The sequence below is a fragment of the Sus scrofa genome, chromosome 5 (assembly GCF_054392235.1).
Source record: "Sus scrofa isolate SSC_HxYL_T2T_F1_AM1 chromosome 5, Sscrofa_HxYL_maternal_Yorkshire_Landrace_v2.0, whole genome shotgun sequence".
Classification (NCBI taxonomy): Eukaryota; Metazoa; Chordata; class Mammalia; order Artiodactyla; family Suidae; genus Sus; species Sus scrofa.
The window spans coordinates 4,062,671-4,081,250 of NC_139387.1; the positions used below are offsets into that span (position 1 = coordinate 4,062,671).

At 54.5% G+C, this 18,580-nt stretch overlaps 1 protein-coding gene across 12 annotated transcripts in view; it reads right to left on the bottom strand.

The window, feature by feature from the left end:
• The window catches only part of FAM118A (family with sequence similarity 118 member A), a 35,082-nt gene extending 17,620 nt beyond the window's left edge, over window positions 1–17,462 (bottom strand). For 4 of the 12 annotated variants that reach the window (XR_014845607.1, XR_014845606.1, XM_005663738.4 and 1 more), the window contains exons 1-4: window positions 12,741–12,995; window positions 5,049–5,104; window positions 3,708–3,960; window positions 588–809 (exon numbers count right to left, since the gene is read on the bottom strand). Coding sequence is in view for 7 of the 12 variants with exons in the window: in XM_005663738.4 (XP_005663795.1) it covers window positions 588–809; window positions 3,708–3,960; window positions 5,049–5,095 (522 nt within the window). In the remaining 5 variants the exon portion in view is untranslated. Of the gene's footprint in view, window positions 1–587; window positions 810–3,707; window positions 3,961–5,048; window positions 5,175–12,740; window positions 12,996–13,463; window positions 13,487–14,196; window positions 14,392–17,275 lie in introns of those variants that run through there. The other 8 variants (XR_014845605.1, XR_014845604.1, XM_085025418.1 and 5 more) reach the window with 6 other exon arrangements.
• Window positions 17,463–18,580: the final 1,118 nt, after the last annotated feature.

Here is an 18,580-nt window from a genome sequence, read left to right on the forward strand (position 1 = left end):
TAAAACTACATTGAAAAACCATGCTGCTTTTTTGGGGGGGGGGGTTGGGGGTGGGCCGCGCCTGTGACATGCAAAAGTTCCCGGGTCAGGGGTCGAACCCAAGCCTCAGCAGTGAAATGCTGGCACCCTTAGCCCACTACACCACCAGGGAACTCCTAACACCATGCTTTTAAAACAGCTTAATGACAGGAAAACGCTCACAGTGTAACATAAAGGGGGAAAATCAGGCGAAAACCTTTACATACACTGCAATCCCAAGCTGTTAAAGAACGAGGCAAATTAACCACAATCCACAGCGAGAGGACTGTGGGCGGGTCTGTCCCGACTGTCTTCGCCACCCAGGCCTCCCACAAGGAGGCCCACGAGGACGTGTAGACGCCGGTCCGCAGGACAGAAGGCCAAGCGGAGCCCCGCGCAGGCCAGGGGGTCCTGACAAGGGGGCAGCACCCACCCAGGGCCCGCGGGCCTGGTCCACGTGGACAGGGGCCCCCGCGAGTGAGCGGACACACCTTCCCGCTGCCAGGGCCGCGGGGCCACACCCCCGGCGGGAGGGCAGGGCGGGGCAGGGCCGGGCCAGCCGTCCGCACCTTGGTCTTGTCCTTCAAATCCAGAGACTCCATGGGCTTGCTCTGCTGCTGCCCGAAGATCTCCAGCAGGTTGTCGTAGTTGGTGGTGAGGACCATGGCGCCCCGCTCCATCAGGCTGAGGATGGACTGCAGCACCAGCGGGTTCTGGATGTGCCGCTCCAGGTCGTCGAAAACCTCCATCAGGCAGTCCTGGAAGAAGTTGGGCTTGGTGTCGCCCGTGCGCTGCGGAGAGGTGGAGCCAGAGTTAGGAGAAACAGCGTCTCTCAGCAGCTACTCCACACCTAGGCAGCTGATGAGAGCCCGGGAGCTGGGCACACAGCAGTGTTTTTAAAACAGAAAGAAAACCGCTGACCTCGCAGAGCCTAGAACTCTGGAAGAGGCCGAGGCAAGATGCAAGTCTCTAAGTAAGAGGTCGGCTGTGACGGGCGCCACAGGGAAAGCAGAGCGGAGAGGGGGCTGGCCCCGCAGGGCAAAGGGTGGACAGGTCACAGGGCATCCAATGGGGAGCGAGGCGCCCTGGAGGGGCTGATCCAAGCTGGCAGGGGGTGCAGAGGGAACAGCGCAGGCCGGGCCAAGGGCAGCAAGGGGCCCTGGTCTCCAGAGGGGAGTGAGCGCACCTGTCCCAGAACCAGATTGCGGAACCAGATTGCGGGGGCCCAGAGGCCACAGTGAAGACCGTGGCTCTCCTTGTGCCACAGCCACAGAGGTACCGGTTTCCCCACTGGGCTGGGAATCGGGTCACACCGGGAGAGAGCCAGCGGGACAGGGCTGAGGTCTGGCCCCTGCATGCAGCACCGAGAGTCACTGGCAGCCTTGACCAGAGCCACCTTGGGAGCCCAGCTGGGCCACGCTGGCGAGAGGGAGGCCACCGGCAACAGCAACAACCCCTCCGAAGAGTTTCAGTGTGAAGGGAGCAGAGGGGGGTGCTTCGTGCTCCCCGGCGTGAGCGCCCCTCACCCAGCCCTGCACTGGGACTGGCGGGACGGCTGGCCTGCACCCCAGCCCCCCCCCCGCATCGGGAATGCCCACACCCCCGGCCTCTGGACCCCCAGTCACCCTCAGTCCACCCTCCCCACACCATCATGCTCCTTCTCCACTGAAAGTCAGCTCCCCACGTCCCTGGGACCCTGATGCCCTGACCAATGAGTGTGCGGGTGGCACCCGCTCACCAACAAGGCCCCTCGGCGGCGGTGTTTCTGTCACAGTTCGAGGTGGGTTTCCCATCCACACAGTCGCCCCTCTCGGCGTCATGGCCTCTGCCTTCCTCACCCCTCGCCTCCAGTGGTCTCGTCCCACCTCTGCCATCCGCGCCTACGGCCACGTCCTAAACCTCGTTATTACCAGAAGCCCTGGTCCAGCCTCTCCCCCACCCGCTCGGGTCTTAGCACCCGGCTCCCGGGAGATGGCACCCCATCAGAACTGGCTGCCACTGGCCCGTCTCAGTCCCCACAGCCTCTCTTGTCCCCTGAAGCAGCTGAGACCCCCTCATGTGCCACTGGGGTTGCTGCTCACATACGCTCTCCCAGTCTGGGCCCTCCCCGGGCGAACCCAGCCCGGATAAAACCAACGCTCCACCTGCCCGGCCCCACGGGGACACACCGTTCTGGTTCTGAACGGCCTGACTCTTCTTTTAAGGAACTTCCCGAAAACACACACATGTAACCTCCCAACCCTCCTCTCCTTGATTAAGGGGCCCCGAGCCACCCAGCGTCCTGCAGCCCCACTCCGGCCCATCGACCCTGCACCCCCCACCCCAACAGGACTCAGCAGCTTGTCTGTAAAGGACCACAGAGCAAACTATTTTGGTCACACGGTCTCTGCTGGTGAAGCATGAAAGCAGTGCTAGAAAATGTGTAAACCAATGGGGTGCATTTTACTTAGAAAAAAAAGCCACAGCCACCCCCTGTGATGCCAGCTGCCACACGTGGCATCGCCACCCAGCTAAAACTACTTCCCAGACTCCAGTCAAGCCAGGGGGGCCATGGGTAAAACTATGGCCAGGGCCATGAAAACAAAGTGAGGTGTGCCTCAGAGCCCTAAGGGCCGCCCCCCGCCCCCGCCGCCCCCCGTCCCCTGCCGCCCCCCGCCCCCACTAGCTGGATGCACTCCTTTCCGGCAGGAGGCAGCGTGGCGAACCTTAAGCACAAGGCAGACACTGCGGTGAGGATGGCAGAACCACGAGGGAGCCCCCGCGCTCCCCGGGACTGCCCCCCACCGGACTGCAATGTCAGAAATGTAAGTGCAGAGAGTTCCCGTCGTGGCTCATCAGTAAAGAACCCAACCAGCATCCATGAGGACACAGGTTCAATCCCTGGCCTCGCTCAGTGGGTTAAGGATGTGGTGTTGCCGTGGCTGTGGTGTAGGCCGGCAGCTGCAGCTCGGATTCAACCCCTAGCCTGGGAGCCTCCATGTGTCTTGGGTGCAGCCGTAAAAAGACAAAAAAAAAGAAGAAAAGAAAGAAAAAGAAAAAGAACTGTAAGTGCGGCCACGTGGAAGCCACGCACTCTGGGTTCTTTGCAGGCGCCCGAACCCTGAACCCTGCGTGCTGGTCTCCAGGCCTCCTCGTCACTCCTCCAGCATCCACCCCGCAAGGCGCAGGTGACGGCCGGCCGTCCTCAACAACTCGATGAGAAGAAGCGCGCCTCGGGCCTCTACCACATGGCCTGTCGGACCGCTGACCCCAGGGCATTGCCCAGCAGCCTCCTGTATCACCAGCTGCTCTTCCTCTGCTGGCCCCCTCCTCCTGCAGACAAACAAGCTGTGTCTTCGCCCGTCTTTAATGTTTAGGAGCCACTCGTCTCGTCACGTGCAGATGTGGCGGCCCGCCTAGACCAGAAACAGACCTGGATGCCCGCCCCCCCCTCGAGGAGCCCCCCAGGGCTGCACCGTGAACCCCCCGAGACGGCGCACGTATCCAGGCTCCATTTAACACAGACTGCGTCGGGGGACCAAAGCACGCCTGGCATCCCCTGGTGAACTGAACCGTCTCTGGCTGGCCGGCGCCCTCCGGGAGGCGCGGACACAACGTGGGCTGGTGGGAATCGAAACGTTCCATCCCAGCTTCACCACCTGGCCCAGAGCCTGCTGCCGCCCGCACGCTGGCTGGGCCGAGAGGCTTACCGGGGACATCTTCCGGATCAGATCGTGGGCGACCACCAGCAGGTCCCTGTCCTTCGTCACCTTCCTGCGGAACTCGGCCACATCCCCCGGGTGCAGCACCTCCAGCTGCTCGGCGGCCTCGATGACGGCCTCGATGCAGCTCCTCCACGAGCAGAGCGCCGGGATTCCCGGGGCCACGGCCGCGCTGACCCCCGTCCCCATCACCAGGAGCAGCTCCTGAGGCTGTTTCCGGATGAGGCTTTTTAAAAACTTTCTGCTCAAAAACAAGGGTGGGAGAGAGGGATGGTCAACATGAAGTCCAGGAACGCGCAGAAAGTGCAGCCCGGAAGGGCCTGCGAAGGGTCGGGTCAAGTCCAGCAGGGACGGGACATGCAGGCAACGTCCCTGAGTTTCTACTGATGGCAACAGAGCCTGTGTGTTAACCTCACATGTTCTAGCCTCTTTCCAGAAGGGACTTGGGGATGGGTGCGTCTTATTTACCTGAGTCCCCTACCGTGCTGAGTGCACATTTAAGTGATAATATGTTTGCAAACACAAAAGCTCAGCATGGAGTTCCCATGGTGGCTCAGCAAAAACGAATCAGAATAGCATCCATGAAGACTTGGGTTCGATCCATGGCCTCACACAGTGGGTTAAGGATCCGATGCTGCCGTGAGCTGTGGGGTAGGTTGCAGACTTGGCTCAGATCTGGTGTTGGTTGCTGTGGCTGTGGTATAGGCCAGTGGCTACAGTTCCAATTCAACCCCTGGCCTGGGAGCTTCCACATGCTGCAAGTGCAGCCCTAAAAAGGAAAAAAAAAAAAAAAAAAAAAGCTCCCTGATTACAGCGACAGAAAATTCCTGGTGAAGTGCTTGTCCTCCCTGTGTATCAAGCCAGCCCACTGCCCAGCAAGGACTCCTCCTGGGTCACTGGACCTGCGCATTTATGGTCGGATTTCCTTCTGTGAAGCGTGGCCCCCAGTCTTGGGCCAGACCCTCTGATCACTTGCTGGTTGGTGTGGAGACCAGGTGACAGTCACTTCCTCAGGCAGGAAGAGAACCGCCTCCTGGAACACCTCAGGTGTTGAGGCAAAGGGTAGTTACCGGCCAGTGAAATGCTCTCCTGCCTTTGACCTTCACCCTTGTAGGCCCTAAATAACATCGAAAGAGGCCTGGGTTTTCTGGCCACACCTGCAGCAGGTGGAAGTCCCCAGGCCAGGGACTGAACCTGTGCCACAGCAGCAACCTGAGCCACTGCAGTGACAATGCCGAATCCTTAGCCCACTGCACCATGGGGAACTCCTGTAAGGAGCCTTGTGAGGGAGGCCACAGACCTGTTTGAAGGTGCAGCAACTTCCTTTACCTTGACTTGTGTTCACTTCTGTGTGCTGTCTTTTCCACCGAATCCATCTGTGAATCCTAAAGAGATTCAGAGGCAATTAGTCAGAAGCAACTTCTATTTCCCAAACAAGGGTTTTCTTGTCAGTTCCTAGAAGAGAGATGAGGCTGGAATTAAAATCACAGGTCCTGGAGCTTTCTGTAAATCAGAACACCTGAAGAACTTCACATACAAAAATATACATCCGAAATGGCCCCCAAGCCCCCGTCCCCAATTCTGGGACTTAGCAGGCCAGGCCAGGTCTCAGGCTCAGATTCTCCAAAGCGGCACACAGGACGGAAAAGGAAGAGAAAGCGGCACGGCAGACAGAGGTGGTGCTGTCACCCCCCCCTTTATGACTCTGCTCCAGAACCGCTTCCACTTGACAGGAACACAAATGACCCATCGAAGGAGGACAATGCACAGGGCCCAACCAAGTAAGCCTGAAATTGCCCCCAAAATAATCCACATCACTTTCAAATAGAAGCCTTTTTTTTTTTTTTTTTTTCAGGCCCACACCCACAGCATAGGAAGGTTCCCAGGCTAGGGGTCGAATCAGAGCTACAGCTGCCGGCCTACACCACAGCCACAGCAACACCAGATCCGAGCCGCATCTGTGACCTACACCACAGCTCATGGCAACGCTGGATCCTTAACCCACTGATCGAGGTCAGGGATCGAACCCACAACCTCATGATTCCTAGTTGGATTCGTTTCTGCTGCGCCAGGACGGGAACTCCTAAAATAGGAGTCTTTGACCTCATCCTGCTCTACACAACATTTTAGAATATTTTTTAAGCAGCCACTGATCAACCACGACGTAAGAAATCATGCTGTCACCATAATGAGGAACTTAAAAAAAGGGGCCCCAGTTCTTTCCATTGCTGTTCAACTGCTTTTGATGCCCCATACGTGTACAATCGTAGATACCTACTGAAAACCCAAATACGTTTACACATCTGCAAAAAAGAATGAACAAATGACACTTTGTGGGCTGGACTTAACTCCAAAATTAAGTGATTTCAAAGTTTTCCAAAGGACAAGCTGCCCCTACAAGCACTGAACGCTTCCATGACAGGGGACAGCCTGCACTGCCGTGTGGCTCGTTGCTGGTTTAAGGGCTCCAGCCTCTTTCTCCTCCTGAGCCTGACAGATGAAGGTCTGGAGCTGGCTCTCCGAGGCACTTCCAACAGAATCCCACAGGCTCCAAACGTCACAGGCAGATGGGCCTCTAGCCTGAAATGCTGACGTGTCCCTTTAAGGGTCCAAGGCGCCAACACAGGAAGTACCCGATTACATGACATCTCAGCACAAGAACTCTGCAGGGATGAACTGCAGCGCTGCCCATATTTAGACACTTGGAGTTCATTATAACACTACCCGGTTAAAGACATTGCCTCATTTCCTGTTCTTTCAGCAGCGTAATTATCAGAGCCAGATCTCACAATGACTTAGAAAGCACCCCCAAACCTCTCCTTGTTTTTAAACGAAGGGCCAAGCAGGAGAGTTCAAAAGCACCTCGTACCGGACCCTGGAAGTTTCTGTGGGATGGCAGACTCTGGCGTTCCCCTCCCATCCCCAACACCACTCTCCTAATGACCCAATCGGACTCCCGACAACAGTAACAAACGCCTTCAGAGGCCTTCAGGAGCTGCATCTTTTGGTTTCCTTGGTGATCATGTCGTCACCACAGTTTGCAGGCCCAAAGCCAAGTCATCATAGCAACCCAATTTTTTTTCAAGGACCTATCAGCATTTTCAGAAAGCGAAATCAGGCCCCGACACAGATTTGGACAAGCAGTTCCTGCCCTTTTTATCTAAAGCCACGAATAAGGGTCTGAATAGGGTGTTTTCTGCTTAAAATCTGAGATCATGAGTATCTTATGAACGAATTTCAGATAGCCAAAGACTGCCTTCTTTGAATCCTTAGCATCCAGCACTAAATTAAATGTTCATCAAACTGAGTCTAGAGAAAGCAGAACAAACTACGAACAGGTAACCTGTTATTTACAGCTAGCAAAACAAAGGCCCTCCCCAGCTCCCTAACTCTAACTCCACTGTGCCATGTTGTTAAAGACTTCTCCCCGCCACCACACCTCCTGGTACCCTGGCCCTGGCACAGTCAGTCCCCTCCCTCGTTGCGGCTGGGCCTGGTCATGTGACTTCTTTGGCCAATGGGATGCCGGCAAACAAGCAGGCAAGCCTTTGTTAAGCAGGTTGCCACTGGAGCCTGTCCTCTTGGAACTCAGCCATGTAAAGCCCAGTCTGGCCTCCTGGACGGCCACCAGTGGAAAACACACCAGATGACAATGAAGCACCAACCACTCAACATGCAAGTAAGGCCACCTGGGATCACTCAGTGCCAGTCAAGCAGCCAGGGGACCACAAGGTCATAAGCGAGCCCAGCGAGGCCAGCCTGAGTCCTGCTGAACCAGGCCCAGGTGCTGATCTACAGAACTGGCCATTCTCTGAAGCACGGATACCGTTTTCCACTCCGCCAGAAAGAGCAGAGGGATGGGAAAGGAGAATATCGCCGGGGCGGGGGGGGGGGGGGGGGGGGGGGGGGCAAGGAGAAAATGTCTAGAATAGTAATTTATTACAAGTAACATAATAAAACATTTAAAACTAATCTCTTTCTATGGCAAATTACACCTTCACTTAACAAGTACAACCATGAATTAGAAGTTTCAAGTCTGGAGTTTGCGTAGTGGCTCAGAGGAAATGAACCCAACTAGTATCCACGAGGACTCGGGTTTGATCCCTGGCCTCGCTCAGTGGGTTAAGGATCCGGGATTGCGGTGGCTGTGGTGTAGATCTCAGATGCAGCTCGGATCCCGTGTTGCTGTGGCTGTGGTGTAGGCCGACAGCTGCAGCTCCGATTCAACCCTAGCCTCGGAACATCCATATGCTGTGGGTGTGGCCCTAAAAAGACCAAAAAAAAGAAGTTTTAATAGGATCCTCAAAAATATCCAGGAAGACTTTTAAGTTTCTTGCTATAAGTAAATTATCCTAAGGGTGTTGAGTGGACTAAAAGAGCACGGAGCTGAGAGTTCCCAGGAGGAATGGGGAGTATGGCAGACACACGCTCAATATGCCTCTTTCAACAAGGGGAGGGGACAGCGCAAATATTTACCAACATTTCTACATGCTGGCTGTTAACTCACCTGTAGCCGATCTCGAGTGATGGAATAAGAGGCCCCCAGGGTTTGAGCCAAAACTCAGGTCACTATAAAACCTGATTCGTGTAAAGGCCTGCAGGCTCTCACCTCAACACCACCCCTCCGATGCTGTTACAAAGTTACCCACACTAAGAAGCCATTTACAAATCTGCTGCTCAGGGAGACCTGGAAAAACTAGGATGAAGTGTAATCCATGTCACCACCGTGGTTGCCAAGGGCTGGAATGTCCCAAACCTTGCACTCTGACTACACCTAGGGAGGGGCGGGAGCCTCTGGCTATAAAGCAAGCTCTTCCCTGCCCCAGGAGCATATTCCAGGCACCCCGAGGCTAGTCAGGCTCAGAGCTGGCTGATACCGACTCACCAGGTCCTTAACGGCACCCTGCCCTTTAACTCCATTCCCATAAACTGCCTTTTTCATGGCAATCTGGCTTCCAGTTTTTTGACCTGGGAGGGAGCCATAGAAGCCGAAAACGTTTGGCATCAAGAGTAAGTTTCTTTCCTTTTTTTCTTTTTCAGGCCACACCACCACATATGGAGGTTCCCAGGCTAGGGGTCGAATTGGAGCTGTGGCCACTGGCCTACACCACGCCAGATCCAAGGCACATCTGCAACCTACACCATGTCTCACAGCAACGCCAGACCCTTAACCCACTCAGCGAGGCCAGGGATTGAACCTGCGTCTTCATGGCTACTAGTCAGACTCGTTTCCGCTGAGCCACGACAGGAACTCCAAGAGTAAGTTTTCAAGTACACCTGACAGACTTCTAATCACTCATCAATCACCTGGGACGTGGCTGCTGGAGGTATTTCTGGTGAGGCTGGTTAACATAACGAAGTTCCTTTGAGCTGAAAACGGGCTTCCTAAACTGCAGAGAAGAGGCCTGCCCAGAAACTACAACACCTGAAGCAGCGCTGGGGCTGTGGGGAAAACACCATATGCCCAGCCCTGAGACCTTACCGAACCTCGTGTCCAAATCCGTCAAATGGGAACGCCATGAGCCACGTCACCGACGGGACTGTTGTGAAGGATTTTTTGGGTTTTTTGTTTTTTTTGTTTTTTTTTTTTTTTTTGCTTCTTAGGGTCACACCGGAGGCATATGGAAGTTCCCAGGCTAAGAGTCGAATCGGAGCTGCAGCTGTGGGCCTACACCACAGCCACAGCAACCAGGGATCCAAACCACATCTGCGACCGACACAGCAGTTCACAGCAACACGGCAACCCAGAATCCTTAACCCCCTGAGCCAGGCCAGGCTACAGCTGGCCAGCTACAGCTCAGATTCAAGCCCTGTCTGGGAGCTTCATATGCGGCAGGTGCGGGCCTAAAAAGAGCAAAAAAAAGGGTTCATTTGCTTCTTGAAACCAGTTCCTCCAGACAGCACATGGGTACATATATTTAAACCAAAAGAATGACAAAACCCACCACTAATAAAAATGTAAAGGTCACACTTTACTTCAAAAAGCAACACTAATTACTCACATTCTACGCCTCTATGCGATTCAAGGGAAACGCTCTCCCGAGGTCTCTCACTCACCCAGTGCAGGGGCTCCTGTTATCGCCTCTCACCTGGCCCAGGCTGACAGTAAACTCTCTTAAGTGGCCAACTGCCCTGGCAAATGAGGTTTTGCACATTTTCTAACATTAGCGCAACTCAGAATGCCAAATACTCTTGACATTTTACCAGGAACACTGCCAGCAGCTCAAGTGTGCAGGGTAACAGTTTGTCCATCAGAGGAGACACGCTGCATGAATCAAACAGACATGTTACTTAACAAGCCAATAATGGTAAAAATGCACCAATACAGAGACCAGTGGCAGGCGGAACCACCAGTTTTTATCTATCCCAAGAGGGATAAGAAACATTCTGGAACGTAAACCTCCAACGAAACCTGAAGTTACAGAATCCTGGAGCTGGAGGAACTTAAAGGCTATGTGATGCCAAATACCCTATTTATCGAAGTGACAACTGAGACTAAGAGGCTTTGACTTGGTCAAGGCCCCCAGGGAGTGGGGGTAAGCTATCAACTCATTCTGTGCTCACGTCCCATAATCTTGCCACTTCCCCAGGCACCACCTGGTTCACTGTGCCCCCCAAACTTCATGGAGGGCATTCATTTCTGCATCTTCCTACCACCAATACTTTACAAATACAGTTTGGCTGATCTGCAGGTTCCAGATATGCGAAGAGAAATGGCCATCAGGAAGATACAGGAGCAGCAGCGAGAAGCCTCAGGCAAAACAACCAGCTCAGAGTTTTCTGTTAGGGCTCATCACACAACTGTCGGGTTAACTTTAGCAGAGAACAGATAAGGAGGGCTCAGCAGGGCAACAAAGCCACCACTGGGGAGGACTTCTTTCTCCTGGAAAAGGACCTTCAGGCTCCTTGGATCCAGGGGAAAGAGGCCAGGCCTAGAAGTTAAAACCGGGTATGAGTCAAACCACTTAATAAGGGGGTAAGTTACTCAGTCCCTCTGAGCAGTATTTCCTTTATCTGCTAAAAAAAAAAAAAGGAGTATCTTACACCTCAGAGTTTTGAAAACATTAAAAGCAATAATGGGGGGGGGGGCTGCCCTGAGGCATATGGAGTTCCCAGGATCCCTGGCCAGGGATCAGATCCGAGCTGTAGTTGCCACCTACACCACAGCTGCAGCAACACCAGATCCTTAACCCACTGCGCTGAGCCAGGGATCAAACCTATGTCCCATGGCCCCAGGAACTCCAGGGGTTCCCTGCAGTCCAGTGGTTAAAGATCCGGTGTTGTCACTGCTGTGGCGGGGGTTTGATCCCTGGCCCTGGAACTTCCCCGCACCCGTGGGCGTGGCCGGAATAAATAAATATTTCAGAAAAGTTTAGAAAAAATAAAATAGCAAAGCCTACAACACGCTACATATGTGGTGGGTCTCCTTCCCAGATGTAGTCAATTAAAACTAAATAAAATTTAACATTCAGTTCCTCGGTCACATTTAAGTGCCTGACAGTCACATTGTGCAGTGTCTGGGGAGCAGAGACACAGGAGACGTTTTCGTCATCCCTGCACAGGGTCAGGCCAGCGCCTCCCTCTCCCTCACCAGGTCCAGACCTCAACACACCCAAGTGCTGCGGCTTTCTCTTCCTAAATCGCTCTCTAAGCCACGCCCTCTGCCTGCCTCAAGGTCCCCACAACTTTGGATGGCTGACGGCCTCCCTGGGTCTCCAGGGTGATGGTTCTGCCGGGACATATCTGAACTCGTCTCTTTCCAGGGCTTTCTGGGTCCTTCAGGAACCCCAGGCCCAGCCTCCAAACACTCTTATGATCTGGTTCCACTTCTGAGACCCAGCCCCTCTTTCCTGCCCACTGTGCCACATGTGCCTCCTGCATGGCGGCTGGGCTCCCTCCGACACAGTCACCGTGATGAAACCCTATGGGCCAAAGGACAGAACCTCACTGAAAAGGAGTACTAAGTCCCCAACATCGACCCCAGGCAGAAAACTGTAGCCTGAGGCAGGAAGGAGCCGGAACACCAGCCTTTGGGTCTGGACTTTACGAAGCTTAGCCCTGCTTGAGGGTCTTCACAGCCACCGCCTGGCCTGGGTCACCTCCACCTCTGCCATGGTCCACCTTCCTCCAATTCTCTCACATCACAGCCATTAAAAAAAAAAAAACAAAATCAGCTCCACGAATGAAACAATTAAGAGGAGGAGACAACCCCAAAGCATCCTGCTCTGCCCCAAATCCCTCACCGCTTAGCTCTGCCTTCCTGCATCACATCGGATCTGTTCTCTAGGCTCTTCTGTGGGGCCGCACGAGTCTCATCAAAGAGCATTAAAAGTTAAACACTGTCCTGCGTTGCCCTCAATGCCACAGAAGACACATCTGCAAACTGCCCCCGCTGAGCTCACACCCCCTGCCTGGTTTCAAAGGGTCATCAGGGGACCCATTAGATGCCTCTACTTTTATATTTTATCATCAAGAATTCACAAACCCTGGGGGGATACCTTAGCAGACGCCGACGGATGCACAGACCTCAGGTTTGGGAAACCCAGCCCCAGCCGAGACCAGAGGGCAGAGGGAGGCAGGCGGGGGCTGAACCTCAGGGCGGGTGGGACGCAGGGAGTGGGGACCGCGGCCTGGGGAGCGATGGCACGGAGGGTCGGGGGGAGCTCTGAGGCCTGGGGCGGGGCCCGGGGGGAACCCTGGCGGGGGGGCTGGAACTGCGGATCCTAAGGGATCTCTGGACCCTGAAGCGGCGGGAGGGTCTCGGAGACTGGGGGAAATCCTGAAGGGTTTCCGGGCTCGAGAGTCCTGAAAATGTAGGGACCAGAGATGGTCGGGGGCTCCGACAGGGTCTCGGGGGCGGAGGTTCCCAAGGGAAGCGGGGGCGGTCTCGGGAGCCGAAGTTTGTCGGGGTCCTCGAGATGGCTGTGGATCCCGAGAGCGGCCGGGACCCATCCGGAGGCTCTCGGGGTCTTGAAGGGCTCTTGGTCCGGCAGCCCCGGCCTCCCCAAGCGGCCCGCTCACCTGCGGCGCCGCCGACACGCTGGTCGGAGCTCGCGCCCCCGCCGCCGCCTCCGGCTCAGCGGTCCAAGTCTCCGGGGTCTCCGGGCGGCCGCGCGGGAGGCGGTCTGCGGGGAGGGGGACTGCGCGCGCAGCCGGCGCGGGGGCCCGAGCCCGAGCCGGAGCCGGAGCCGGTGCCGGTACCAGAGCCGGAGCGGACGCCACGCAGCCCTCAGCCGCGACTCCCACGGAGGCCGGCCCGGGCGCCGCCGAAAAGCCTTCCCCCGCACGCCCGTCCCCGCCTTACGAAGGTTCCGCCCCGAAGCCAACGGCCCCACGGAGGCCCCGCCCCCAGCCCGAGCCGCGGGCCCCGCCCTCCCGCGGAGGCCCCGCCCCGCCGCTGGCGCAGGCGCGAGCGAGTGAGGGGAGAACGCTCGCGCTTCGGAACCCTCCTCCGCACTCCACCAGCTCACGCGCTGGCTCTGTGTCCTCAGTTTCTTCATCTGCAAAATGGATGCGGGCGCACTTTGCAGGGACATGGCGAGCTTTCAGTGCGATCGGATGCGCCCCTCTGCAGCCACGTCCTGAACACGCTCATATACCGCTTCAATCCTCCAACCCGAGTTGGGTCCAAACCCAGGCGGATCTCGGGTCCCCAAACATGCCTTGCTTGCCCAAGACCCCCGACGACCTGAAATCGTCAGTCCCCTCCCCCGGTCCCCAGTTCTTTTCTTTGACAGTTCCTACCATTCTGAAATTAGGTACAGTGTCTCTCCCCAGGCATCCCCATGAGGGACAGGACCTCCTCTGCCGTGTCCATCCCTGGGTACCCAGACACTAGAATGGGTCTAGGCACATAATCCGTGCCCAAGGGTGAATGAGTGATTGTCCACCCCGTGCTCTTCTCTCATCAATAAATACTCTTGCCCGGAGGCTGAGAATGGGACCAGTTGGGCTCTGATGCCTTGAGTCCTGTGACCTCACGCCCCGCCTGGGTCCCAAGTTTACGAGTCTATAAAACGGAGTGATGCTAGTGGGGCGGTTGATGGGACCAAATGAGCTCGAGCATAGATGGGCTTGGCACAGAGGCACGCAGCTGTTTTAGGGCCCCTCCTGACATTGTCTGGAAGCCTTTCCCTTCCCCAAACAAGACTTAACCGGGATCAAAAGCGACTTCCTCCTGCCAGCCTTCCTAACCTTCCGGAATCCACCCTCCCTGCCCTATCCGACCGGGCGGAGTTAATGATTATTTCCTCTCTCCTTCGCCCTTTTTTTCCTGGCTGGATTTAAAGTTGGCTAACACACCCCACCCCAGCCCCAGCCCACTGGGAGCCTCCCATTCGGGAAGAAAGTTGTGCTTGTGAGTTTCTGTAGCCTGAGATTTTGGGGGGCCCCAGAGCACAGCACACCCGTGAGGGCCAGGGACGCAGGAGTGAAGGAGGAGCAGAAGCGGGCTTCCTGGGTAGTGCCAGGCACTTACCTGAGCACTTAACCTGTGTTCCTTCTTTTAGTCCTGGCAGCAATGAGGAAGTCGCCATCTTTATCATTCCAGATGGAGGAGCTGAGTCACATTTAACCATCACTGCATATAGCTCCCCATTCCCTGCACACAGGATGGGAACGCAGGGCAGTGCAGTTCCTGACACACGTGCTGAGAGCTGGGCACCACTGCTACCTGGAAACTGAGTTCGGCTGTTGGTCAACGTGGAGCCAGGAGACACAACCAAGCCAAACAGTGGGGGTGGGGGTGGGGGTGGGGTGGGGATTCATGACTTGCAGCAAGTAAGGAGAACACCAGGGAGCTTTCCCTAGAAGTTTTTTGTGTTTCTTTTTACAGCCACATCTGCTGCCTATGGAAGTTCCCAGGGTTCAACCTAGGCGCTAAATCGGAACTGCAGCTGAAGTCTATACCACAGCCACAGTTACACCGGATCCGAGCCACAGCTGCAACCTATGCCACAGCTTGTGGCAAAGCCGGATCCTTAACCCACTGAGAGAAGCCAAGAATCAAACCTGCATCCTCACAGACACTATGTCAGGTTCTTAACCTGCTGAGCCACAATGGGAACTCTCTCCCTGAGAAGTTTTATGCTAAGGGCATGTTCATATTTCTGAAGGGGCTTGAGCAGAAAAGAGTTCTGCATAGAATTGGGTCGAAGGTTGACAGAGGCCAGACTTGGTTGATTGAAGTCAGGAGGGCCAACTTCATTCCCACCTGGGTGGGGGCCTTAGTTCCTGCACATCTCAGACTCTATCCGATTGGGATGAACCTCCTTGAGGAGGAACTAGGACTCCGTTTTATCGCTTTCTCTTTTTTTGTTTGTTTTAGGGCTGCACCTGAGGCATATGGAGGTTCCCAGGCTAGGGGCTGAATCAGCTACAGTTGCCAGCCTACAACACAGCCACAGCAGCACGGGATCCGAGCCGCGTTTGCGACCTACGCCACAGCTCACGGCAATGCTGGATCCTTAACCCACTGAGCAGGGCCAGGGATTGAAACCGAAACCTCCTGCTTCCCTGTTGGATTTGTTTCCACTGCGCCACAACGGGAACTCCTATCATTTCTTGACTGCTATTCCTTTGTTCCCGCATTCCCTCACTTCTCTTAAGATCATTGATTACGGAGACCTGTTCAAGGGCAAGCAGTGTGGCCAGGCTCAGATCCCCAAATGGCTCAGATCCCCAGATGGCTTCTCTTAGGTCAAGAAAGCCATTCCTTGGAGTTCCCGTTGTGGCACAGTGGTGAATGAATCCGACTAGGAACCATGAGGTTGCGGGTTCGACCCCTGGCCTTGCTCAGTGGTTAAGGATCCGGCGTTGCCGTGAGCTATGGTGTAGGTTGCAGACGCGGCTCGGATCCCACATTGCTGTGGCTCTGGTGTAGGCTGGTGGCTACAGCTCCAATTAGACCCCTAGCCTGGAAACCTCCATATGCCACGGGAGCGGCCAAAAAAATGGAGAAAAGAAAAGAAAGAAAGCCATTCCTGGGGTTCCTGCTGTGGCACAGTGGGTTAAGAATCCAACTGCAGTGGCTCCGGTCACTGTGGAGGCATGAGTTTGATCCCCGGACCAGTGCAATGGGTTAAAGGATCTGGCGTTGCCACAGCTGCAGCTCGGTTTCAATCCCTGGGCCAGGAACATATTCATATGCTGTGGGTGCAGAAAGAAAGAACGAAAGAGGGACTTCCGGTCATGGACGCTGACAGAGTGTGGGTCATCTCAGAAGGCAAGAGGTGGCTCTGAAATGTGGGGTGGTGAGTTTTTATGGGCTGGGTAATTTCATGCCCTAACGACTGGGAGGAATATTCTAACTGTAGACCCAAAAATCAATCAGTTGATTTGAGGAAGAATTGGAAAATTTTATTTCAGCCAAGGCATTCCCATTGTGGTGCAGCAGAAACAAATCCGAAGACAAATAGTATCCATGAGGATGTGGGTTTGATCCCTAGCCTCGCTCAGTGGGTTAGGGGCCTGGCATTGCTGTGGCTGTGGTGTAGGCAGCTCTCATCCAGCCCCTCGTCTGGGAACCTCCATATGCTGCTAGTGCAGCCCTTAAAAAAAAAAAAAAAAAAGATGAAAAAAAATTTTTTTTATTTGAGCCAAATTTGAGGATTATAACCTAGGAAGAGCATCTCAGAAAGCTCTTAAGAATTGTTCCATCAGTTGGAAGTCAAGACACCGCTTGTTGTTTGAGACAGAGGGGACGGCTGTACATCAAATGACATATTAACAGTAGACACAATCCAGATCTGAGTATCATCCTTGGTGGGTCAGGAGACTTCTTACAAGATCAAGAGTGAATGTTATCTTTAAGGAGGTGTCCTGTTGATGCTGGGACAGTGTTGCTGTTTAGGGTTGTTGAGCAGGTGTGCCTGCCCCTGGGGGAGGTTTGGCCCCTGCTGAATGCAGATACTCCATGCCCAGTGAGGGAGAGGAGACCAAAGGGCAGAGAAGAATTTTTCTGTTTCAGTTTTTCTTGCCTTGCCATAATAGAGGAATTTTTATTTTCTTTTCTGGCCTCTCCCAGGCCAGAGGGCAGGTCCCAGCCACGGTCAGGAGAACAAAGCTACCGCTGCAACAATGCTGGATCCCTCACCCACCGCGCCTGACACAGGATCAAACTGGCGCCAAGCCGCTGCCCATCCCATTTCGGCACATGGGGGAACTCCCAAAATAGGAATGTCCTTTCATGTAACTCTCTTGGAGAAGGGGCGGGGTTTCCAGGAATTGGGGCACCACCCATATTTTGGAGGGAATATGTGTGTGTGTCTGAAACCACAAGGCTTTTGGCATCTCGAGCCCCCGGGCAAATGCAACTCATTTCTGATGCTGCCGTGGACACACAACGGGGGCTGCCCGGTGGGACATCAGTGTGTCTGGAGCGGACGTGCTTTTGTGTGTGTGGACACACACTGCTGTTTGTAGCGTCCCCACCGAGGGCCATGTGCTAAACTCTCCATCTGCATCTCCCTTCATGCTCAGTCACCCTTGCAGGAGGTATTATTATTAGTCCCCTTATCAGGTGGGAAAACAGACACGGAGGCCTTAGAGGAACTGACCTGGAAGGTTGCAACAGGCTGCTCTGAGGTCTCCCCTCACCCATCTAGACCGGAACCAGCAGGAACACCCTTGGCGCCAGGAGCTGAGGATGCAGCAGGAAAGCTCCGCCCCGCTCTCAAGGAATTGATGGCGCAGAGGGAAGCCGGCGACAAACACCTTGGTCAGGGCCATCAGGGCGGCGGGAGGCTGTAAAGAAAAGGGAAGCTGGTCAGGACTGACACCAGAATGAGGATGAAAGGGCAAGACACAGCCTGGGCAGTGCCCGTCGTGGCGCAGCGGAAACAAATCCAACTAGCACCCCTGAGGACAAGGGCTCCATCCCTGGCCTCGCTCAGTGGGTTAAGGAACCAGCGCTGCCGTGAGTTGTGGTGTAGGTCGAAGATGCGGCTCGGGATCCGGCGCTGCTCTGGCTGTGGCGTTTTCTGGCACCTACAGCTGGGATTCGACCCCTAGCCGGGGAACCTTCATAAGCCATGGGTGTGGCCCTAAAAAGCCAAAAAAAAAAAAAAAAAAAAAAAAAAGGCACAGCTTGGGAGAAATGTATAAAACACATATATGACCAAGGACCCAATCTAGAGTGTACTAAGAACTCTTATAACTCAGGAATACAAGAAACATCCCAGTTTGTTTGTTTATTTGTTTCTGGTTTTGTTTTTGGCTTTCGAGGGCCGCAGCCACGGTATTTGGAGGTTCCCAGGCCAGGGGTTGAATCCGAGCTGCAGCTGCCGGCCTATACCACAGCCACAGCAATGCCTGATCCGAACGAACCACATCTGTGACCTACACCCCAGCTCATGGCCATGGCAACGCCGGATCCTTAACCCACTGAGCAAGGCCAGGGATCGAAACTGCAACCTCATGGTTCCTAGTCGGATTCATTAACCACTGCACCATGACGGGAACTCCTCCAGCTCTGTATCTTTTTTTTTTATATATATATCAAATACTTTTCTATGCACATATATAAATATATATTGAATATGTGTATATATATACATACACACACAAAAAAACCACAAACATATGTATGAAATGAAGTCTCTATCTCAGCAGATTACATTTAGGAGACATTATTTATGATACAAATCTTGTCTGACAGGCCTGACTCTACTCGCTACCTTAGGGTTCCACTCTGGGCTGTTCTTTTTTTTTTTTTGGCTTTTTGGCTGTTGGCTTTTCTAGGGCCGCTCCTGTGGCATATGCAGATTCCCAGGCTAGGGGTCTAATAGGAGCTGTAGCTGCTGGCCTACACCACAGCCACAGCAACACCAGATCTGAGCCACGTCTGCGACCTACACCACAGC